General features: G+C 40.7%; 1 protein-coding gene across 9 annotated transcripts in view; it reads right to left on the reverse strand.

The window, feature by feature from the left end:
- NPL (N-acetylneuraminate pyruvate lyase) overlaps window positions 1-25,837 on the reverse strand; it is a 43,504-nt gene continuing 17,667 nt past the window's right edge. For 8 of the 9 annotated variants that reach the window (XM_081492547.1, XM_081492542.1, XM_081492545.1 and 5 more), the window contains 7 exons: window positions 15,751-15,826; window positions 14,172-14,264; window positions 13,079-13,227; window positions 12,396-12,442; window positions 9,451-9,535; window positions 5,193-5,232; window positions 1-1,909 (listed from right to left, as the gene is read on the reverse strand). In XM_081492547.1, coding sequence (XP_081348673.1) covers window positions 1,725-1,909; window positions 5,193-5,232; window positions 9,451-9,535; window positions 12,396-12,442; window positions 13,079-13,227; window positions 14,172-14,264; window positions 15,751-15,826 — 675 coding nt within the window. In that variant the 3' untranslated portion in view covers window positions 1-1,724. The remainder of the gene's footprint in view (window positions 1,910-5,192; window positions 5,233-9,450; window positions 9,536-12,395; window positions 12,443-13,078; window positions 13,228-14,171; window positions 14,265-15,750; window positions 15,827-25,837) is intronic. The other variant, XM_081492549.1, reaches the window with a different exon arrangement.

The raw sequence follows: 25,837 nt of genomic DNA on the forward strand, positions 1-25,837 counted from the left end.
TTAGTGGATATCCAGTATTTATTTTCACTGAAAAATTAATTTGGCCTTAGTATCATTAAATAGGGATATGACATCCTCAGAAACAAACACTAACAAAAAACCTCACTTTTCTTCTTTGAGGAAGTTAACAGCTATATACAGAGAAGTTTGTGAGGTAGAATATAAGCTCACATAAGCCACCGTGGTTCAATTTCTAATTCAGATACCTCATTCCTAAAGAAGACAGAAATATGAGAAAACAGCATGTGTTATTCCTGGGCAAAAAGGAATGTTGTTGTTGTTCAGTCACTAAGTCATATCTGACTCTCTGTGACCCCGTGGACTGCAGTATGCCAGGTTCCTCTGTCCTCCACTATATCCTGGAGTTTGCTCAAATTCATGTCCATTGAGTTGGTAAAAGGAGTTAGGAGATATAAATATAACAACTGTTACCTACCCTACCAATTTTAAAAAGGGTTAGCAAAGATAACTGAATCCATTGTCATTTCGAATTCTCATTTTGAACAAGTTTGTTAATTTAAAAAATTAAAAAACAGAGTAAACTGATATGAATTTCAAACACTTTTCCTCTGCCAACTAATCAGACAGGAAACAAAATAAAACCCTAGGTAGTTACTAGATTGGATGATCAAGTTTAAAATCAGCAAGGATGAACCATCAAAAGACTTTGTTGCTAGAAAGCACACACCTGGGTTTGTTACACAGGCGGCTGAGCAGCCAGTTATACATTCCAGAGAAAGAAAAAAGTAAAGAGGGTGCGTAGAGAAAGTTAAAGTGAGATCTTTGGATCCTCCCTAAACCTTTTATCACTGAAAAGTTACTGGTTGAAAATGCAACTGGAAAATGAAAGTAAGTAGCCACTGGGCTCACTGCAGAAGGGACTCTGGTTTTCACTTCCAATAATTCAGTGCACTGTTGGGGGACACTTTCTCCCCAGTGAGGAAAGGGGGAAGTTGCGGTGCCCAGAGCAGAGAGATCTTTGGTTCTTCGAAGCTCTGAGCTTTGAGAAGTTCTCTACAGCAGCAAGTAGAGACACGAATTCATCTTTGGGGAAGGCCTCTCCTTTGTTATGTGAAAACCACCCAAATAGCCCTCTACTTATAGTAACTGAAGCAAGTCTTCACCTAACCCAAAGTTTTTGGGGAAAACTGTGACACTGTAATTAATCTGAAAGCAGATATACTAGAGTTAGACTGAGCAGCCAAGTGAACTGATATATTAATAGTTGTGCATAGTTGAGTTACATTGTATTAATCTGGCATTACAGTTAGAATATCTGCCTAAATGCAATCACTCAGAGTTGTCCTAGATTACAAATGAATATTTATTAAAATGAAAGTATATTGTGGTGGTTTAAAATCAGAAAGCTTTAAAATAGAATTAAGAACCAGGAATTAAGATAATGGGAGCTCCTGAAGGCAAATGGAATTAATCAAGTACAGTTTTCCTCTTGATTTGATCTCATCCATATATGCAAAAATTTCTCGACAAAAATTTTGTGAAATATTGAATGATTTAGGGCTATGACTCCTTTTGAAATTTTTGCCCTTTCACAAATTAAAACTTTTAAAAGATCATAGTAGGTATTTAAATACTTGTTGACTGATGTAAGATTTCATCTGCTTGGGAGGTTGAGTTCAAGCTCATCTAAAAAGTCTTTGAGAAATAAATGCAGTATTCAAGGTGCATTATATTTCAATGTACACACCCTGATTTGATAGACACTAGTTACAACCTTCCATGTTTCCATCCTTTAAATCAATGCAAGAAAGGAAATCTAGGCTTTTCAGTTTAGCTTCTGCATTATCAGTAAACTCCCTGGAGGCTTTCTGTAGTGGAAGACGGGGTGGACCCATTGGAATCCCGGAGACGAGGGTCATGATGGCTTTGGTCTGCGACACTCCAAAACCTAGAAAAATAAACAAGGAAACATGGCTAGGACAGTCACCTTGCCACAAACATTCCAGAGAAGAGATCATATTCTTATAGTGATTCCTAGGACAGGATAAAATGGAACTAAAAGATGGGGCATTTCCAGTCAATATGGCAGATTGAGCAGATGCGGGAAATCCCTGCGTGCATGCTCAGTGACTTCAGTCATGTCCAAGTCTGTGCGATCCTACGGACTACAGCCCACCAGGCTCCTCTGTTCATGGGACTGATTCTCCAGGCAAGAATACTGAAATGTGTTGCCATAGCCTTCTCCAGGAGATCTTCCTGACCCAGGGGTTGAAGCTGTGTCTCTTAATGTCTACCCACACTGGCAGGAGGGTTCTTTACCACCAGCGCCACCTGGGAAGCATCTTAGGAAATTCCCAGGCCTGCTATGAACACAGAAATGCTGGGAAGCTTTTTTAACAAATTGATAAATTATAAAATAAAACAAAGTGAGACTCAAAGTCAACCTCAAAAGCAAGAAGGAGGGACAAGAAGTATCAGGAATAAAGAAGTCAAAGTGGTAAGGAGACGCTGAAGCCAATGGTCCATGAAGATAATCTGATTCAGACATGTACTGCTGTGGATTGAAAGATGGAGGACTTAATCACTAAGACAGAATTTAGTTCCAGCACATCTAAGAAGTCCCTGAGAAACGCACTAATTAAGGTAATAGTTTATGACTCAGTGCTGGTGTTATAGATTAGGGTTACAATGCAAGATAAAGCCTTCAGTCTGTACATAGTAAGGAGCTGGAATTAAAACTCCCAGTGTAAAATTGGTAGTCAGTCTTATATGAAAAGCAATAGAAAAAACCAAACCAAACCAAATTAAACAAACAAACAAAAAAACTGGCCTGAGAGGCAAGGGAGCCTGACTTCTGACAGGGCTGTGGCTGGAAAAAGAGGCAGTAAAAGAAATCCCAAGCTTGTGCCATATATAAATGTTGGATCTATGTATTATGTGCTTAGGACAGGAAGCATACTAAAATATATACCTAAAGACTTGGTTAGAACTGATGAAACTAAACTGTTTGCAGAGGCAGATGTAAAATCACTTGATAAGACACCTCACAACCTGGAGTACAATGAATTCCACAGGAAACAATTGTCTCTGAAGATGAATTCAGAGTTAAAAGTTACAAAGCACATGAGGAAAAAGAAGCTGCAAGGGAGCCAGCAAATACACAACTCACAAATTTTACATCCCGAGAAAAGATAACACAAAATTCTGAAAGAGATTTCACAGAGATAAAAATATTTAAGAATAGAAGCCGTAGGCTAAGAGAAGGGCATATAAATAAAGAATGGGATGATCTGGAAGAAATAACCAAAAATATATAACCAGTAAAATGAAATTATAGAAAATAGCTAAAGATAATATTAGTGATTTTGAAGGTAGATCTAAGGAAATAATCCAGAATATGGCACAGGAAGATATTTGTTTTCTCAACTGGCTATTGCTTTTAGATCAAAGATATGAGCAGTAACTTGCTTTTCCTAAGGTAACCTAGTTACAGTAACAATTGAGCATTGGTAAGGAAAATACCAGCTTGGCTAAATACCTAGAATATACTTTGCTAAATGCAAAGTGGCCCTCGTATGCTTATTATGAATGGTGGAAGAGGGAGAGCTACCTTCACGATAAGACTATCATGTTTATTAAGTCTCTCTTATATACAATGGAATATTACCCAGCCATAAAAAAGAATGAAATCTTGAAGCTTATAACAGATGGACCTAGAGAGTATTAAACTAAATGAAATTGAAATAAGTCAGACAGAAAAAGACACTGTATGATTTCACTTATATGTGGAATCTAAAATACAAAAAATAAACACAAGACAGAAATAGTTATACAGTGCTGTATGTCAAATTTATCTCAATAAAATAGGAAGAAAAATATTTCTTTGCAGTATTACTGCTGGTATGCAAAGTGATCTCAGACATACAGGTAAACTTTTAGTTCTTTAAAAACTGAAAAAAACTACTAGTAGTTCAATATCTACTTTTATGCACATTAGGAACATATACCAACCCATGAGTTTGTGAAAAGTATTGCTTAGGACAAGGGAATAATAACGCTAACAATATTGGGTGGGCCGAAAAGTTTCCTTTTAGTTGTGGAAAACCCAGAACGAACTTTTTGGTGGATCCATTAGTACTGGTGGAACACAAATATGACAAAAATCATCGAAGCGGAAAAGCAAATGGGAAGCATTGTCTTGGAAGGATAAAGAGAGCTGGCTGAAAACCCGTGAGAATGAGGGACATAATACGTAATAGGTGCTTAGGGATTGGGAGGACTTGCCAGGAAGAGGCAGAAAGGCTCTGAAAGGAAGGGAGGAGGTCTGCCAAGAAAAAAACCTAAAACTTTTCCTGGACTTGACCCAGGTTCTCAGGAGGGGCCAAGCTCTTGCAGAAGTGGAGTGAATAGTGGCATTTGTCATTTGTTATGGGATAAGACTTAGGAGACTGTGGAGAGGTTTCTCTACTCAGATTCACTGTATTTCCCTCAAACTTTGCATTGTCATATTATTCAAACCTCTATCCATTCAAGCTTCCTTGTGTTAATGAACTCCTTATAAATTGCAGATACTCTTGGGAGAGCTGTCGGTCATTCACAGTTTAGTAAGATCTATATTCAAGCTGCTTTCTTCCAAATACTTAGGCTGAAATCAGCTATAGTGTGGTAGCAGAATTTTAAAGAGCAGAGGCAAGGGAAGGGAGGGAGTGTTGATGGTTTAGAAGAAAAGGGGTAAAAAATGGTGTGTGCACAGAGTAGGGAGGTGAGGAAAGTGCTAAGATGGAGAAGAGAGGTTTGTAGAAGTGTGCCAAGACCTTCCAACTGGGTTTACTTCACTGTTTTATAGGATTGGCTCTGAAAGTTAGCATTAGGAATAAAACCTTGTTTACAACTGATTAAAAGGTGTTCTTGTTGAACCCTCGGAGAAAGTGATGAAAGTCCCTCATCACTTTCTCTTAAACTCTCCCAGTGTGTGCATTCAGTTGCTCAGTTGTGTCCAACTCTTCGCGACCCCATGGACTGTAGCCCGCCAGGCTCCTCTGTCCACGGGATTTTTTTCCAGGCAAGAATACTGGAGCGGAATTGCGATTTCCTACACCAGGGGATCTTCCCCACCCAGGATCGAACCCAAGTCTCTTGCATCTCCTGCACTGGCAGGTGGATTCTTTATCACTGTGCCACCTGGGAAGCCCCCAAACCCTTCCGAGTAGCAGACAAAGAGGGAAACTTACCTAGTTTGACCACAAAGTTGATAAATCTCTGAATACAAAACTGGAAAGAAACAAACAAATCTATAGTCAGTATTACTGAATGGTGATAACAATTTAAAGAATTTGGAAGTCAAATTACAGAAACCTCAAACCAAAGGTTCACACATCTTAGTTTTCTGAAGGTTTGACAGAATGGAGAAAAACAGCCAAGTGAGGATGGTCGAGATCCATCTAGGATAAGGTAGGATCTTTCTGTATATATAAGCTTTATGAATTGAGCCCATGAAGAAAAGAAGCTCCAATGAGGGAACTGTTCAGTACAGAGTTAGGGTGGGGAAGGTAACCTCAACCCATCTAGGCTACATAGGTAAGCTTACTAGCTAGTGCAGTTGTTTCCAAATTGGGGTGCTCTAACTTCTGGATTACTTTCCAAGACACCTTGGGAGGACTTGGCCAAGGCTGATTTATGGAAATCAATTTCTAGATACTCAAATTCCATAAGTGCTATTTCTAAAATTGATCAGAGAGAGGGTTCACACATAATGGAGGTGTAGATTGTCCTTTTCTATTTTCCCTTTCACAGTCCTTCTCCTACTTTTGAAAAAAATAAAGACATACCTCCTATATCACTGCCTTGGGACACCTCTGGGAATCAAATAAAGGAGCAAATCAAATGTTGGTATTGGCATCCACAAAGAGAGCTGGCAGAGTGATTCCTCTAATTAATGGATAACAAGTCCTCTTAAAAATCATAGGGTTTTCAATTTTTTCCTTTCAACATTGCTTTTAATGTTGCGATTCACATTGTCAGTTGAAAATCATTAAATGATCAAGCATTCTGTGATTTGTGGCATATGACTCAAAAACTGCTCAAAGAACTGAGTGACACTGCTTATACTAAAGTTTCTTCCATTCTTATCTACTAATATATATGATCATGCTTTCACAGCACTTATTTCTATAAAAACAAAAACCAGAAATAGTATTGATGCTGAACCGTAACTCATTCTAGCATTAAAAGATATTCATCCACAAATTCATGAAGCAATTCTTAACAAGAAGAGATTCCCATCCATCTCACTATTTTCAGTTGAGATGCATTTTCAATAACATTCGCTTTTTATGTTGTTTTAATCAATCGTATGTGTGTGTGTGTGCATGCTTAGTCATTCAGTCATGTCGGACTCTGTGATTCCATGGACTGTAGCTTGGCAGATGCCTCTGTCCATGGGAATTTTTCCAGGCAAGAATACTGAAGTGGGTTGCCATTTCCTACTAAAGGGGATCTTCCCCCACCCAGGGATTGAATCTCCTGCATTGGCAAGGTGGATTCTTTACCACTGTGGCACCTGGGAAGCCCTTAATCAACTGTATACAAGCAATAAAAAATTCAATGCAGAACAAAATTTTAATACCAAGAACATATATGCATATGTTCTTTTTTTCCTGATACACAAACTATGGCATATTACATTCAAAAGTCTCACTTTGCTTCTGTTCTAAGCTTTTATTTCCTATTCACTATCACACTATCCAACCTTGTCTTAGCTTGGTGCTCAGTGGAAATAATTTAATCAAACTATTCATTAATAATGTTAGCTACTCATAATAAAATTAAATATAAAAAAACCCCAAAGTCTCTACTTTGTTGCTTTTTTTTTACACTTAATATATCATAGAGATCTCTTCACATCTGTGCATATAAAACTTTTAAAGGGCTGTAAATAATTCCGTTAAATAACTCAAACATAGCTGTGGGACCTTTCCCTTTAGGCTGTGCCCAGCAGTCTTTTGGACTTCCCAGGTGGCTCAGTGGTAAAGAATCCACCTGCCAATGCAGGAGACATGGCTTCGATTCCCGGGTCGGAAAGATCCCCTGGAGGAGGAAATGGCAACCTACTCCAGTATTCTTGCCTGGAAAACCCTATGGACAGCGGAGTCCATGGGGTCATAAAAGAGCTGAATACAACCTAGTGACTAAACAATAACAATGTATTTAACCATCTCCTTGGGTGGATATTTGAGCTGTTTTCATCTTTTTCTATTATAAACAATGTTATAAGGAATATCTTTGTATATGCATCATTTCACTTTGTAAATATAATGGATGGCATTTAAATCTATGAGAATGAGTAAGTTTAGCCCTAACTTTTTACTTGTTTGTTTCTTCACTTGACTACAAACTCCTTTAGGGCAGAGACCAGCTTTACTGAAATAATGTATTTAGTTCAGCCTTTGGTATATTAACAAATAACTAAATGAGACCCACTCACACTGGCTTTCTGTAAGAAACAATAGAATGTGATGAACTAAACTCCTTCCCAATAATGTTTTAAGTGAGATGATTTATTTGAGTAAGACTAAAAGAAAAAATGGGATGGAGATGGAAGCTGAGTCAGCCCATAAAAGAAACCACTAAATGAAAGGGTCCATTTTGCATCTATTTCACAGTTTACACCATTCTATGATTTTCCCATCATTCAGCTCAGAACAGGTTGAAATTTTCAGAAATACTTTCTTTTCTGGGAAAATTAGGAAGAAGAAAATTATAAATGAAAAGAGATGGCATGAGTCCGCACAATTCAGACTTCATGTCTTAGTTTAAAACCAATGTCCTGCCAATGCTTAATCTAGTTGACATAGCCTCCTAGGTCCTTACGGTGTTCCTGCTTTCAGCCTTACCTGGTCTGAGGCTGAACAAAGATGAATATTAAATAAGCTGTTTTAAACTTTAAGTAGGAAGCAGATTCAGGCTGGCTCAACGTTCAGGGCTAAAGGCTAGGGATGTATTTTTTTTTAATTAATTAATTTGGCTGCGTTGGGTCTGAGTTGCAGCATGCAGGGTCGTCTTTGCATCATTTGGACCTTTCCCTGTAGCATGGGCTCAACAGTTGCAGCACGAAGGTTTAGTTGCTCTGTGGCATGTGGGATCTTAGTTCCCCAACCAGGGATCTAACCCATGCCCCCTGCGTTGCGACGTACATTCCTAAGGAATGGACCACCAGGGAAGTCCCAGGAGGGATGTATTTAATCACTCTTGGCAACTGCTTCCTCCTGTTCTCTTCTTGGTTAGAGCTCAGGTCACCCCCTCAAACCTTCAGGGTGCTTCGTGGCTTCTGCTCTGTAATTCCTGATTTGCCCTGATGGTGGCCAGTTCAGTTCAGTTCAGTCGCTCAGTTGTTTCTGACTCTTTGCGACACCATGGACTGCAGCACGCCAGGCCTCCCTGTCCATCACCAACTCCGGAGCTTGCTCACACTCATGTTCATCGAGTCGGTGATGCCATCCAACCATCTCATCCGCTGTCGTCCCCTTCTCCTCCTGCCTTCAATCTTGCCCAGCATTAGGGTCTTTTCCAATGAGTCCATTCTTTGGACAGGATGGTGGCCTGTCCTACTCAGAAGATCCCTTATCTGAGCATATTGGAACCAACCACCTGCTCTGATCTTGCTTATGCCTTTCATCCCCACTCATTTTCTTGGGCTACTCCTCTCGGTCACTTTTATGACCCTGAAAGTTTCTGGACCTCTTAGGGCCTCCAGAAGTCGCCCTGCTGTGCTGACTCTTTCTTTCCAGTTATTCTATTTACCTAAAGTATACACACTACCAGCTGCTGCTACTGGTTCTAGCCTTTGGTGAGGTTCTTCCTTCTCTAGACAGCTAGGCTGTCCTCCCTGTAACATTAACAGCAGCCACCATTTCCCCCAGGGGTCTTCCCTGAGACACACCAGTTCCTGATGCTTTTCTCTTCCTGTTTCAAAAGTTGCTGTCTTCCTTTTGGATCACCTACTCAGCTCTTGTTTCCTGCCTGGTGGATAAAGTTCTCAGCAACATTTCCAGGACAAAGGAGACCGACCTGCTGTGATTTTGGATTAAGTCTCCCATTTTTGGGTCACCAGCTTCATAGCTTCTTTATATACTCTAGTGACTCAAGTGTGAAGTTCTCAAGGGGATGGCATGTGGTCACTTACCCAGAAATCCATCACTATTATTTCACAGTCATAAAAACACTTTGAATGTAGACTAAAAATAAGATCATTTCTAGGAGGAACAGAAGGGAGTCATTCCCGTATGGGGCCTGTCCTGATTAGACATGTAGGGAGCACGGACAATGGGGGCAGATTTGGTTTTAAACAAAAAAAGAAGGAAAATACAGAAAGAAGCAACTGGGCAGTTTTAAGGAGGGCAGGCATGGTAGGAATGCCGATGAGAGAGAATAAGAATTCTCAAGTGGGAAAGAAAAAAGGCTGTGGTTTCTAAAGGGAAAAAGAAAGCTAACCTGATGGTTCAGAGCTGAAGAGAAGTCCTTTCGTTCAAAAGCCTCCAACATCTGCTTTGTCTTTTTTCCCAGGTAGTTATAGGTACTAGAAAGAGAAAACAACACCCTGTGTAGGATCAGTAACTCAGCAGGAAGACCCAACTCTACAAACCCCTCTGAAGCTTAAAAGGGAAAAATACGCCAAGCCTTCCAGAAGCCTATTCTTGGGCCCTAATCTATTAAAGGATCAGGTGTCTTTAGTTCTGAATTTTCCAGCAATACTAAGCAGTGCAGAGGAGGCAGAGAACACTAAAGGGAATGAAGAAAAGGGAGGAAAAATACAAAAAGGGTAGAGTTGGAAAAAAGTGAAAGACAGAGGTATATTTGGCAAAGAGTGAATGAGGGCAACACCTGGCCCAGGGCACACACAGAGGTGCAATGCTAGATAAGAACTGTGGATAAAATGCAATGTCTAAAGTGCATCCTAGAAACTTTAAGTTGAGGAACAGGGTGAATTGAGCACCACAGTAAAGGGGGAAAATCCTAGCAGATTACCTCAATTCTTTGTCAAGTTATATGCTACCTGGAGACTAGTTTCTAATAATAATATTAATACTGATTATAATAATAATACGAGAGACCTCTTATTGACTTTTATATTTCACTGCCTGACATAAACCATGTCTGATCCTCTCAAAACCCTGTGAAGGAGATGTGGTCTCCATTTCGCCATGAAGATGCTATGCCTCAAAGAAAGGTTACAGAGTTGTTGAGAAGGTTTTCCATTCCTTTGTACCGCCTTCTATTACACTTCAACAAAAACAGAGGTGAGAGTTAGTTATTTGATCTGATGCGATGTTCTTGCCATCTTAAAAAAGAAACTCTAACTCTACCAATAGTATCTTAGACTAATCACTGGATTCTTAGAGAAACCAGCAAGGCAGGAGTTTCTTGAAATTCAGAACAAGGATGTTTTCCCAGTTTCTCATACAGTAACTCAGGATCAGAGAAGGGTTTCATCTTGTTGTACCAAGAATAGCTTATTGCTGGTACTTCAAATATGTAGTCCCTGGAGTCCATACAAGGGATTCCAAGAATGTGAAATTCACATTTTCTCCCAGTAATAAAACAGGGAAGAATAAAATATAATTGCTGAGGTAAGTTACTTGCAGATGTGAAACACCAGAGTTCACAATATGTTACATGAATGTCTCAGGGGTCTTGGAATACTATCAGTTGAATCCCAGGGGTCTCAGGTATATTCTCATTTATTAAAAAATGTTTTTAATAATGCAATTTTTTCTTAAATGCTTTAATTTTAGTTTTTAAAATAATTGTTTATTTGGCTGCACCGGGTCTTAGTTGTAGCATCTGAACTCTTAGCTGCAGCATGTGGGATCTAGTTTCCTGACCAGGGATTGAACCTGGGTCCCCCTGCATTGGGAACATGGAAGTCTTAGCTACTGGACCACCAAGGAAGTCCTAGGTTATGTCTTCATTTAGAGAGGAATGCTGGTCATAATTAAGAAGAAATGAAGTGTAACCAAATGTACTTTGCCTTCAGATTATGTTGACAGAATAAAAACACCTAGTATGAATGTCAGAAAAAAAAAGTCTAAAAAGTAAGAACTTCCATGGTCAGCAGATCCAGGCATTCAGGTTTCCTCAGTAGAAACAGCCTGTGTGACAATGGATGTTTTGGGCATTCTGGCTCGGTGAATGAGCCATTAAGATTATCCAACTCAACTACTCTTCATCAAAGCCATGCTCACCAAGATATGCTATGAGTTATCACTTTGCTTCCCCTATTCTTTTCCCACAGGGGGAAAATACACTTTCAGTTAATATAAATAGTTCAATCAATCTGCTTGCAGGCACATTTCTAATGAATTAGGTTAACGTGTAGTGAACACGCTCAATCGAATGTCCCAGGGCCTTCTGCTGAGTAGACATCAGGCCACATGATTCTGCCCTCCCAGTTGCAACTGATAGGGCTTTACACGGACATTTGACTTGGCAGTGCTATCTAGTGATAGCCTGAGATGCCCCAATAAGGCACCACGACTGGCCACGTGCATGCTGAAGCAGAGAAAGCCCGTCTGGAGAGAAGGGAAATAAAGAGATGTCCAAAGGACCACAGATAGAGAACAATCTGCAGTTGAGAGCTTTGCAGTTTTGGGTTCTCATCTTCTCTGAGACCTCACTGCACTCCCTCCCCTTGGGGTGTATGAAATTTCCCAGTATTTTACAATAACTTACCTTCTTTCACATAAGCTAGTTTGAATGGTTTTCTGTTATTTGTAACCAGGTAATCTCTGACAAAGAAGTTCTGTGCATGCTTTCAGCTTGCGTGCCTCATCTCTAACTGCAATAGCTGCTTCTTAAAACAATGACTGAGTCACTAACAAAGTGCTAAGTGAAAGTTAGTCCTTCAGTCGTGTCCGCCTCTTTATGACCCCATGGACTGTAGCCCACCAGGTTCCTCTTTCCAAGGAATTCTCCAGGCAAGAATACTGGAGTGGGTTTCCATTCCCTTCTCCAGGGGATATTCCCAACCCAGGAATCAAACCCAGGTCTCCTGCATTAAAGGAGGAGGAAGTAAGAACTTGCTGTTCCCAGGACAACAAGATAAAACTTTTCTGATCCTGAGTTACTGTATGAGAAACTGGGAAAACATCCTTGTTCTGAATTTCAAGAACCTCCTGCCTTGCTGGTTATTCTAAGAATCCAGTGATTAGTCTAAGATACTATTGGTAGAGTTAGAGCTTCTTTACCATCTGAGCTACCAGGGAAGCCCACCGAAGTGCTAAGCCCTACTTAATTCATTTTCACTAAGAGAATGTGGCAAAGAAGGGCAACTTCTCTTAGAAAAGGCTTACATGCAAGAAATACAACTACTCAGGTGATGAATGGCTCTGGGGGGGATTTTACAGTTATAATCATTGGGAAAAACAAGTCCTGCTTACCTGCCCACTGCTCCAGTTGCTCCCATCACCAGAGCACTTAACAGTTGCTGATCAGAAACAAAGATTTTCTTCCATTATGTTTTGACAGATAAAAATATATACTTTGTAAAATATAAACATCATCGAACATACTCTACATAATTACATTCAACTTCTGCTTAATGATAGTTTTTTTTTTTACTATATATTCTTATAACTTTTATCAATAAATTTGTGCAGTGTTTGCAAGCAATAGTCACATAAAGCAGTTTTCTCCCCATTACCCTAGTTCCCCATGCTAGAGAGGGACATCCAAATTGCTGTTGGCCAATAATACAGATACTGTTCAGTAACCTGATGAATTATTTCATTACAATGGACAGAATTCTAAGATGGCCTGCCTGATCTCTGTCTGTTAGTGTTACTCCCGAATATGTCCCTTTCCTTGAGAGTGGGTGGGACCAGTAACTTGCTTCTAACAGATTATGGCAAAAGCCTCATCATGAGGCTATGATAGACTTTTTTCAGTTTTACTGAGGTATAAATAGCAAATAAAATTTTAAAATACAAAAAAAAAAAAAAACAGAAACAAAGAACATATTTACTATGATGAAAAAGGAAAAGAGATGCTACTATATAAGCAGCTACGTCAATTGTTTGAGAGGGAAAACTAACCAGCTGGGACATGCCAGGAGGTGACTTACCTCATCCACTCCAAAAAGGAAAGCAAACTGTTGCTGGCGATTCTGATCCACACACTGCCCGAAATCTAACAGATCTGTGTCACTGAATTTCAGCCCTTGGAAGCTGGGGATCTTATCCTGAATCCCATCCAACAACTCCTCAGCACGAACTGTTCAAAACAATAAATGTCTTGTTCATCTACACACCCCACCCCATCCCTCGAAGTATCAGAGGACAGCCCATCTAGCCCCATTCATCTGCATGGAGCTGCCAAGAGCTGCTCTCAGCTGCAACTGGCTGCAGATTGAACATAATCACTTGCCCTTGCCTCCTCGTTCATCTCTACTTGTCAAATTATAGATCTAAATCTTCTGTTCCTTGAACAATAGATGGATATTTATAATACGCACCTTCAGTGTTTTCTTTTAAGGAAGTTAAAAGGAGCAGGATTTTTAAAATAACCTCCTAAGCAATTTCATCTAACAATCTGCATGCTGGAAAAGTATGATAATGATGACAGAAAAGCTAGAAGAAAAGTGAGAAGAGATCTGAGTACCTTCCTCTGTGCCAGGCACCGAGTATGTGGTAGGGTACAAAGCCAACTGTCCTAGTGGGGTTTGCAGGCTGTATCTTCCCATGTAAGAAGGAGAGGTGTGTGACACAGACACAAGATGTCTGCTAGAAGTGCCTAGGGGTCAATTTGTCTTTCAAACTTAAAATATTCCATTATAAGGTAGTGTTGATGACTGATAAGGACTGACTTTTTTTCCCCCCCAGCTGTGCTGGGTATTGCAGCACCCAGACTCTAGCTGCAGTGCACGGGCTTAGTTGCCTGGTAGTATGTTGGATTTTAATTCCCTAAACAGGGACCGAACCCACGTCCCCTGCTTTAGAAGGCAGATTCTCAACCACTGGACCACCAGGGCAGTCCCAGGCTGACTTATTTTTGATGAGAGACTTACTTTGGAGCAGTTGGAACTATCTTAGTCAACAGTCTTATGCTTTCATGACATGGGGTGGGGTGGGATGGGATGGAGTGTGGGAGTTTGTTAGTGAAATAGGGTACGATGTGAGAGGTGAAGGGAAAGAACCATGGAAAGAAGCAGTACTTACTTTTCACCCCGGTCAAGGCAGGAATGTGATAGTAGTAAAATGGCAATGCAGGGGCAGCAGCAGCCACCTCTTTTAGGAAATTAATTAAGACATCTGAAAGAACAGCAGGAAAAGTCATGGTGTGAACAGGTGTAAAACACTGCCTTTCCCCAGTAAAAAATGAGCCATCGAATGACATGCAACCATCTATTTCGGAGGCTGAAAATTCTTGACCACTCTTACTATCTCTGAGATTGCTACTGCAATTCACTTCATGCAAAGTTTTATTTTCCTCTCTCCAGAAAGGCCAAAATAAGAGGTTCACCTTCCTACTATACTAAAATACTAACAAAAAACTGGTGCAAATCTTCCCGTGTACTAAGAGAAGTCATGAAATACTCTTACAAAAACCAGGAGCCCATCAAACAGGGTCCTCTTCCTCTTACCCAGGAGGGTAATTGTGGTCAGTGAATAGCAAAGACTTTGCATTAAGATCAGAATAAAGTTGTAATTGAGAAAATCCTACAACAAAAAGATAAAACATCTGCTCAAAATGGGAAGACATGGAAGTAATGGCACATTTCAACCAGAGTTTAGTACTTTTCCCCTTTGGAGAGAAATTTAGATTTTTCAGAAGAGAGTTCAGTTTGGTTTACTGAAGAACTGGGGTTTCCTACATCATCCAATTTGAGCTTCAGCAGCAACTTCACTGCTGTTTATATAGGTATTTATGATAAAAAAATCCAGCAAGACTGCTTACATTTGGATGCCACTGCATAGTGGGAGAAGGAATCCAACGTACTTCATCTGAATGCTGTGATGGTGTTTTCTATCTATGATAAATATTTCTGACAAAGTTATGTAATGTTTTTTCTTTGTCTTTTGTGTAAAGTATTTACACAAGAAAAATTAAAAACCATGTTAAAAAACTTTAAAAATATTCATTCTAAATTTCCAAATTGCAGTATTTGAATTATTTATTTATATTAACAACTATTCTCTACCAATAAATATTTACTTAACTGCATGCAAATAACATCTTGTCTGTTTTTAATTCTTTTAAATTTGTATTACATTCTTGCGAATTAAAAGAACTCAGTATACTTGGAAACCACAAATAGTTCCCACAGAGAAAACAAGAACTTGATATTTTGAAACCAGTGGATGTTTCTGTGAAATCTTTTTTCCAGTTCATCACTTACTCACTTGAATAGTACATGTAGTCTCAAAATGCCCATCACTTATATTCCTCTATTTTTTTTTTTTTTTGAGAAAAATGTTCTCCTGCTTTGCCATGTAACTCTGACATTCTACACAACTGACCGGACAAGCAGTGGATACCTGACCCAAACATAGGGCACCTGTAGGCTGACCCCGGGCTTGGTGAATGACCTAATCAGATTACTTGGCAAAAGAACTCAAGTCCTTTAATGGAGTCTTTTCTCCTATGGATCCAGGAAGGCGGAAAATTCTGGAGAACTACTATGCCATGGCAGTCTCATGCCTCCAGTTCATAGGACTTTACTTTCATGAGTTAAATACAACCATTTGGAATGATGGCATGAAGAAATGGTTCATGTGAGGCATTTGTTCTACCTACCTTTGTTCCATGGCTTGAGAAAGAAAGGTGCGATGACAGCGATGCCATCAGCTCCTATTTCTGCTGCATGTTGGGCCTTGGAGAAAAAAGACCATTGGTCACAGTTCCAATGCGGGTGAGTGTGGGGGTTTCTCCACATCAACAAGCAATTCTCAAACACCAGTGAGTTTTCTACAATTTAAGTCAACTATGACACTACCTATCTGGAGATGGAGTCAGCTTCCACAAGTTAAGGGCTCAGTCCCATAAGACCAGCCTCCTGTGCTTAGTGGCTCAGTCATGTCTGACTCTTTGTAACCCCATGAACTGTAGCCTGCCAGCCACCTCTGTCCATGGGGATTCTCCAGGCAAGAATACTACCCTCACTTCAAATGCTGTGCTCTTGACCTATGGGCTGTAGATTGGAGGTGTCAGTGATCCCCTCCAAGGATCAAATAATTTGCTAATGTGGCTCACAGGAACCAGAGAAACAACTGACTGAGTATACCACTGCCTACTTTATATATATAAAGTAGCATATGACTCAGGAACAGCCAGACCAAAGAGACGCACAGGGCAAGGGGCGGGTAGGGCATAAAACTTCCACATCATCTTCCAGTGGACATGCACCATCCTCCCCAAATCTCTACATGTTCACCAAACTAGAAGCTCTTTGAAATCCATCCTTTGGTATTTTTAATGAGGTTTTATTACATATGCATTATTGGTTATATCATTGGCCATTGGTGACTGGTTCAAATTCGAGCCCCTTTCCTTCCCTACAGGGAGAGAGCTGAGAATGAAAATTCCAACCCCTGAATTAGCTTGCTTGGTGTTCTTGGCAACCAGCTTCCAACCTTAAGTGCTTTCCAAAACTCATCTCATTAACATAACAAGAGACACTTTTATTGTTCTCATCTCTGGGAATTCCAAGGGTTTTAGGAGCTCTGTGCCAGAAATGGGACAAAAACCAAATATATAAAATCTTATGGAAAAAACCAAATGATTTTTTTGCCAATTCAATATATTTCTTGTTATAAATCACAATATCACAACTATCCTGAGTAAGAGATTTATTATATTCACTTCTAACTTAGATACTAGAGGTTAACAACAGACTTTTCAAATTTGCCAACCGATGTACCACTAGAGTGAGAAATTAGCCATGTTTAATGATGTCAAAGCCTTTGACTGTGTGGATCACAATAAACTGTGGCAAATTCTTCAAGAGATGAGAATACCAGACCACCTGACCTGCCTCTTGAGAAACCTGTATGCAGGTCAGGAAGCAACAGTTAGAACTGGACATGGAACAACAGACTGGTTCCAAATAGGAAAAGGAGTACGTAAAGGCTGTATATTGTCACCCTGCTTATTTAACTTCTATGCAGAGTACATCATGAGAAACGCTGGGCTGGAAGAAGCACAAGCTGGAATCAAGATTGCCAGGAGAAATATCAATAACCTCAGATAGGCAGATGACACCACCCTTATGGCACTAAAGAGCCTCTTGACGAAAGTGAAAGAGGAGAGTGAAAAAGTTGGCTTAAAGCTCAACATTCAGAAAACTAAGATCATGGCATCTGGTCCCATCACTTCATGGGAAATAGATGGGGAAACAGTGGAAACAGTGTCAGGCTTTATTTTTGGGTGCTCTAAAATCACGGCAGATGGTGATTGCAGCCATGAAATTAAAAGACGCTTACTCCTTGGAAGGAAAGTTATGACCAACCTAGATAGCATATTAAAAAGCAGAGACATTACTTTGCCAACAAAGGTCTGTCTCGTCAAGGCTATGGTTTTTCCAGTAGTCATGTATGGATGTGAGAATTGGACGGTGAAGAAAGCTGAGCGCCAAAGAATTGATGCTTTTGAACTGTGGTGTTGGAGAAGACTCTTGAGAGTCCCTTGGACTGCAAGGAGATCCAACCCGTCCATCCTAAAGGAGATCAGTCCTGGGTGTTCATTGGAAGGACTGATGTTGAAGCTGAAACTCCAATACTTTGGCCACCTCATGCGAAGAGTTGACTCATTGGAAAAGAACCTGATGCTGAGAAGGATTGGGGGCAGGAGGAGAAGGGGACGACAGAGGATGAGATGGCTGGATGGCATCACTGACTCGATAGACATGAGTTTGGGTAGACTCTGGAAGTTGGTGATGGACAGGGGGGCCTGGCGTGCTGTGATTCATGGGGTCACAAAGAGTTGGACACGACTGAGCAACTGAACTGAATTGAACTGAATGATGTCATTATCAGGAAAATCCCGGGTTGCAAAGTAGAGACCTTTGGAGGAGGTAAGCTGTGTATTTAACTTGAACCTTTCACAGGCTTTGTCACTACAAAAAAAACTTGCTATGGAGACATGAGCAGTTTGTTTTGATAAACTATAACTGTTAATGATAGAGAAACTTGCAAACGTCATTCCTCTTCCAGTGTTCAGCCCATTGGATAATACCGACTTTCCTCTCCGAAGATACAATAGTCACATTTCAAAATTTATATTACAGATTGGAAATGTTAGGGACAGAGTAAAGGGACAAAGCAGGTGATTAAATAGTTAATGCCACTAGTGGATTATAAGTAGACAAAAAATGGGAGACCTCTGTAAGTTAATGATTGCTCCAGAAAGCAGGTTTGCTTATCCACAAAACCAAGCATGCTTGCTTTGCAGCAGAAGCATGAGTCATGGTCCAAAATAATAAAACAACTGCAACAGTAGCAAAGAGTTGGACACGATTGAGCGACTGAATAACAACAAGCATAAGACCTACGCCATGCCCAGTGAGCTCAGTTAAGTTAGCACAACTCTTTGCACCCATGAAAAATAATAATTTGTGTACCTAGCGTGACCATGAAGGAACAAGAAAACTCCCCTGCCCAACCTGAAGGAGGAACTGATGTTGGAAGCATGGCGTCTGTTTAAGAAAGACAAAGAAGGTCTTCTCCCCCTCCCCACTTCTCCTCTGATTATGAAACTAGAGCCTGGTAATCTCTTGCCCACTCTCTTGTAAGCCTTACAAGCATCCTATTCGAATAAATCACGTCTTAGCTATCATTTTGCCTCTTGCTGAATTCTTTCTGCACTGAGACATAAAGGACTGAAGCTCTTCGGAGTACCCCTCACACCGTCCTGAAATGCCACCATGGTTTCAGCAATGCAGTTGAGAAAGGTTGAGTAGAAAGATTATACACATCACAGAAGATACAGTGCTAGTCTTCTAATGTTTTCTCACATTATTTCAGAAAAAAATGAACATTTCTTCCCACTGAGCCCTCATAACATTTTATCTATTTCAAGTAGAGTATCTAAGACTGCCACATTGTAAGATAGTTGCATATGGTTACTGGTCTCCAACTAGAGTTAATTCCCTGAGGGTAGGATGTCAGATCTTATTGACTCTTGTGTTCAGATCAGTCACGGTGCTGAACACATAGCAAGTAAGTACCCAGTAGATGTGTGAAACACGCCCCATTACCTAAAAGGGGCATCAAATTAACTATGGATATCTGTATCAAATAGATATGATTAACTTTCTGCAGAAGTAAAGCAGAAGAGTCAAAAAGAGATTGGAATACAGTCTAACGACCAGTCAAGGACATTGGACAGAATTTTATTAACGCAGGGTTTAAATGTGATATATTTGAATCATTCAGTACACTGTTTAGGACAAGAGCAGTAAGTAGGGTAACCTTAGCTGAAAGGAAGGACAAAAACCACTTCATAGATAGTTGATGGCAGTGCCCATTCAAGCATCATCCAATGGAGAATTATGTCTAAGCAGATGCCAATATTACTGTCTCTTTGGCAAGATTATATCACAGCAGCAGATTAATCCTCATGCTAAGATTATCTTTATACTATTCTAGTATTGAGCCCAATGAACAACACTGTCTCTCACATCATGATATGACAATATTTTAAAATTTACGAGACCCACGTTTGGTCCCTGGGTCAGGAAGATCCCCTGGAAAAGGGAATGCCTACTCAACTCCAGTATTCTTGCATGGAGAATCTCATGGACAGAGGAGCCTGGTGGGCTACAGTCCATAGGGTCTCAAAGAGTTGGACATGACTGAGCAACTAGCACCTCTTCTATCAGAGAAAACAGCAATTTCAAGGAGAAGGGGGAGAAAAAAAATTTCCTCCACTACACTACCTTATTTGAAAGACCGACTATAAAAACAACAAATCAAAAAGAATAAATCAAGTTTTCAAGTTCTGATTGTAGGCTTCCTAAGCAATCATTTAATAATGCCTTCACTTGTGGCTTGCCTAAGAGTGTTGAATTGCAGTTTTGCAAGTATACAGTATGCACCCCATTTCTAAATTCAACTAACAGGGATTTCTCCAACAGTCCAATGGTCAAGACTCTGGGCTTCCACTGCAGGGGGCACGGGTTCAATCTGTAGTAAGGGAACTAAGATCCCAAATACCACGTCAGGGCCAAAATAAATAAACAAATAAAACCTAATTGATTAATTAATTCAAATAACAGGAAATAGAATCAAACAAAGGCTTCCCAGGTGGCTCTGGTGGTAAAGAATCTGCCTGTCAAGGCAGGAGACGCAGGAGACATGGGTTGGATCCCTGGGCCAGGAAGATCCCCTGAAGGAGGGCATGGCAACCCACTCAAGTATTTTTGACTGGAGAATCCCATGGACAGGGGAGTCGGGCAGGCTACAGTCCATGGGGTCGCAAAGAGTAGGACACAACTGAAGCGACTTAGCATTCATAGAATCAAACAAAACCCCCAAGAAGATGCTGGAGTTAGATCGGGTCACTGTGCTCCTTAGAATTAGAGTATCAAAGTTATGTGGACAAAGAATGTCTCTGCCATTTCAGTAAACAGTGTTTTGGCCAAACTGCCATCAGCTGCTGCAGCCACCAGGTCAGTGTGCCCTGAGGATGGGGAAAAACATGCATATCAAAGGAATGGTTTCAATAAGCCTGCATACACTTTCCCATACAAAGAAAAGCACTAAAATAATTAACTTGAAATGTATTTTTGTGATAAGCTATAATCTTTTGATGTTCAACTACATGTTTGTTTTTTTTTTTTCCAGCCAGAAACTCCTACATATCCAGGTTCTTCCCTTGCCTTTTTGGAACAGTCCCTCAGAGCTAGCTGAGTGGCTGTACCACAGGTCCGAGTCCTCAGTTAAGTACACTGATTAAAATATAATTCTTGCCTTTTAGGCTGCACATTTTTTTCAGCCAACAGTTAACTGACAGCAGTCCAGTCTACAACATCTCTGGGCTTTCTTTACTTACTCCATTCACAAAGGCTTCAAAATCACCACACCATTTACTTTTCTGCTGCTGCTGCTGTTGCTAAGTCACTTCAGTTCAGTTCAGTTCAGTTCAGTCGCTCAGTCATGTCCGACTCTTTGCCACCCCAAGAATTGCAGCACGACAGGCCTCTCTGTCCATCACCAACTCCCGGAGTCCACCCAAACCCATGTCCATCGAGTTGGTGATGCCATCCAACCATCTCATCTTCTGTCGTCCCCTTCTCCTCCTGCCCCCAATCCTATCCAGCATTAGGGCCTTTTCCAATGAGTCAACTCTTCGCATGAGGTGGCCAAAGTATTGGAGTTTCAGCTTCAACATCAGTCCTTCCAATGAACACCCAGGATTGATCTCTTTTAGGATGGATTGATTGGATCTCCTTGCAGTCCAAGGGACTCTCAAGAGTCTTCTCCAACACCACAGTTCAAAAGCATCAATTCTGTGGCGCTCAGCTTTCTTCACCGTCCAACTCTCACATCCATACATGACCACTGGAAAAACCATAGCCTTGACTAGACGGACTTTTGTTGGCAAAGTAATGTCTCTGCTTTTAAATATGCTATCTAGGTTGGCCATAACCTTCCTTCCAAGGATTAAGCGTCTTTTAATTTCATGGCTGCAATCACCATCAGCAGTGATTCTGGAGCCCAAAAAAATAAAGTCTGACACTGTTTCCACTGTTTCCCCATCTATTTCCCATGAAGTGATGGGACCAGATGCCATGATCTTAGTTTTCTGAACGTTGAGCTTTAAGCCAACTCTTTCACTCTCCTCTTTCACTTTCATCAAGAGGCTCTTTTGTTTTTCTTCACTTTCTGCCATAAGGGTGGTGTCATCCACATATCTGAGGTTATTGATATTTCTCCCGGCAATCTTGATTCCAGCTTGTGCTTCTTCCAGCCCAGCGTTTCTCATGATGTACTCTGCATAGAAGTTAAATAAGCAGGGGGACAATATACAGCCTTGACGTACTCCTTTTCTTATTTGGAACCAGTCTGTTGTTCCATGTCCAGTTCTAACTGTTGCTTCCTGACCTGCATACAGGTTTCTCAAGAGACAGGTCAGATGGTCTGGTATTCCCATTTCTTTCAGAATTTGCCACAGTTTATTGTGATCCACACAGTCAAAGGCTTTGGCATAGTCAATAAAGCAGAAATAGATGTTTTTCTGGAACTCTCTTGCTTTTTCGATGATCTAGCGGATATTGACAATTTGATCTCTGGTTCCTCTGCCTTTTCTAAAACCAGCTTGAACATCTGGAAGTTCATGGTTCATGTATTGCTGAAGCCTGGCTTGGAGAATTTTGAGCATTACTTTACTAGCATGTGAGATGAGTGCAATTGTGCGGTAGTTTGAGCATTCTTTGGCATTGCCTTTATTTGGGATTGGAATGAAAACCGACCTTTTCCAGTCCTGTGGCCACTGCTGAGTTTTCCAAATTTGCTGGCATATTGAGTGCAGCACTTTCACAGCATCACCTTTGAGGATCTGAAATAGCTCAACTGGAATTCCATCACCTCCATTAGCTTTGTTCGTAGTGATGCTTTCTAAGGCCCACTTGACTTCACATTCCAGGATGTCTGGCTCTAGGTGAGTGATCACACCATCATGATTATCTGGGTCGTGAAGGTCTTTTTTGTACAGTTCTTCTGTGTATTCTTGCCACCTCTTCTTAATATCTTCTGCTTCTGTTAGGTCCATACCATTTCTGTCCTTTATCGAGCCTATCTTTCCATGAAATGTTCCTTTGGTATCTCTAATTTTCTTGAAGAGATCTCTAATCTTTCCCAATCTGTTGTTTTCCTCTATTTCTTTGCACTGATCGCTGAGGAAGACTTTCTTATCTCTCCCTGCTATTCTTTGGAACTCTGCATTCAGATGGGAATATCTATCCTTTTGTCCTTTGCTTTTCGCTTCTCTTCTCAGCTATCTGTAATGCCTCCTCAGACAGCCATTTTTCTTTTTTGCATTTCTTTTCCATGGGTATTGTCTTGATCCCTGTCTCCTGTACAATGTCATGAACCTCTGTCCGTAGTTCATCAGGCACTCTGTCTATCAGATCTAATCCCTTAAATCTATTTGTCACTTCTACTGTATACTCATAAGGGATTTGACCTAGGTCATACCTGAATGGACTAGTGGTTTTCCCTACTTTCTTCAATTTCAGTCTGAATTTGGCAATAAGCAGTTCATGATCTGAGCCACAGTCTGCTCCTGGTCTTGTTTTTGCTGACTGTATACAGCTTCTCCATCTTTGGCTGCAAAGAATATAATCAATCTGATTTCGGTGTTGACCATCTGGTGACGTCCACGGGTAGAGTCTTCTCTTGTGTTGTTGGAATAGAGTGTTTGCTATTACCAGTGAGTTCTCTTGGCAAAACTCTATTAGCCTTTGCCCTGCTTCATTCTGTACTCCAAGGCCAAATTTGCCTGTTACGCCAGGTGTTTCTTGACTTCCTACTTTTGCATTCCAGTCCCCTATAATGAAAAGGACAACTTTTTTGGGTGTTAGTTCTAGAAGGTCCTGTAGGTCTTCATAGAACTGTTCAACTTCAGCTTCTTCGGTGTTACTGGTCGAGCATAGACTTGGATTACTGTGATATTGAATGGTTTGCCTTGGAAACGAACAGAGATCATTCTATCGTTTTTGAGATTGCATCCAAGTACTGCCTTTCGGACTCTTTTGTTGACCATGATGGCTACTCCATTTCTTGTAAGGGAGTCTTGCCCACAGTAGTAGATACAATGGTCATCTGAGTTAAATTCACCCATTCCAGTCCATCTTAGTTCGCTGATTCCTAGAATGTTGACGTTCACTCTTGCCATCTCCTGTTTGACCACTTCCAATTTGCCTTGATTCATGGACCTAACATTCCAGGTTCCTATGCAATATTGCTCTTTACAGCATCAGACTTTGCGTCCATCACCAGTCACCTCCACAGCTGGGTATCGCTTCAGTCGTGTCCAACTCTGTGCGACCCCATAGATGGCGGTCCACCAGGCTCCCCTGTCCCTGGGATTCTCCAGGCAAGAACACTGGAGTGGGCTGCCATTTCCTTCTCCAATGCATGAAAGTGAAAAGTGAAAGTGAAGTCACTCAGTCGTGTCAGACCCTTAGCGACCCCATGGACTTCAGCCTACCAGGCTCCTCCGTCCATGGGATTTTCCAGGCAAGAGTACAGGAGTGAGTTGCCATTGCCTTCTCCGAAGCAACTTTTAACTCCTTCCTCCCTTGCCACAGTTTTACTCCACCTAACCTGCTCACCTCTAAACCCAGAGCGATCCAACTCTTTGCATTCTTGTTCCTATGTTCTAATTGAAGAGTGTAGCTAGAAGAAAATTTCCACAGCTGTGTTGAGTGGTGGCGTGACAAACTTAAGACTTACAACTTTAGCTGGTTTTTAGCACCACTAGGCAATCCTTTAAAAAAAATTTAATTACTTTAAAATTTATTTTTCAAAATTGTGACTTAGAAAAATGCAACACTGGGAATTCACTGGTGGCCTGATGGTTAGGATTCCAGGATTTCATTGCTGTGGCCTGCATTCAATCTCTGGTCGGGGAACTAAGATTGTACAAGCTGCACAGCGAGGTTAAAAAAAAAAAATACCATCTTAACTATTTTTAAGTGTATAGTTCAGTTCTGCTAAATATATTCACATTGTTGAGAAACAGATCTATAGAACTTATTTATCCTACAAATCTGAAACTTGTGGAAGCAGTTGTCAATGGGAACTTTATTTTGTACTTTAGGGCTCCATCCTGTTAAACTGTGAACTGTGCTGACCCTGTTGACAAAAAAAAAAAAAAAAAGCAGTAGCAGCTATTTGTTGAGAAAGGCATCGTGGGGTACTGTGCAGAAATGTGCCTTTACTGGTAACAAGTAAGACACACTTGTTGTTCAGTCGCTCAGTCATGTCCAACTCTTTGTGACCCCATGGACTGCAGCACGGCAGGCTTCCCTGTCCTTTACTGTCTCCCGGACTTTGCTCAAACTTATCTCCATTCGAGTCGATGATGGCATTCAACCATCTCATCCTCTATCACCCCTTTCTCCTCCTGCCTTCAATCTTTCCCAGCATCAGGGTCTTTTCCAATGAACTGGCTCTTTGCATCAGGTGGCTAAAGAGTTGGAGCTTCAGCTTTAGCATCAGTCCTTCCAATGAACATTCAGGGTTGATTTCCTTTAGGATTGACTGGTTTGATCTCCTTGCAGTTCAAGGGACTCTCAAGAGTCTTCTCTAGCTCCACAGTTCGAAAGCATCAATTCTTCAGTGCTCAGCCTTCATAAAGAAGGCTCTCTCTCTCACATCTACACACAACTACTGGAAAAACCACAGCTTTGACTAGATGCATCTTTGTCTGCAAAGTGATGTCTCTGCTTTTTAATATGCTGTCTAGGTGTGTAACAGCTTTTCTTCCAAGGAGCAAGCATCTTTTAATTTCCTGGTTGCAAGTCACTGTCAGTGGTGATTTTAGAGCCCAAGAAGATATAGTCTGTCACTGTTTCTATTTTTCCCCATTTATTTGCCATGAAGTGATGGGACTGGATGCCATGATCCTAGTTTTTTGAACATTGAGTTTTAAGTCAGCTTTTTCACTCTCCTCTTTTACCTTCATCAAGAGGCTCTTTACTTTCTCTTTGCTTTCTGCCCTTAGGGTGGTGCCATCTGCATATCTGAGACACATTTGACCAGTCAATAAATTGTAACAGAAAAACAAAAGATATAGACCTCCCAATCAGAGCTCTCGGCAAATAACTTATGGAAACTAAGTGTACTTCTCTGTTTTCCTTTAAAAACTCCTGCCTTTTGGT

Source organism: Giraffa tippelskirchi, chromosome 5 (assembly GCF_054371585.1).
Source record: "Giraffa tippelskirchi isolate mGirTip1 chromosome 5, T2T-mGirTip1v1.2.pri, whole genome shotgun sequence".
Lineage (NCBI taxonomy): Eukaryota > Metazoa > Chordata > Mammalia > Artiodactyla > Giraffidae > Giraffa > Giraffa tippelskirchi.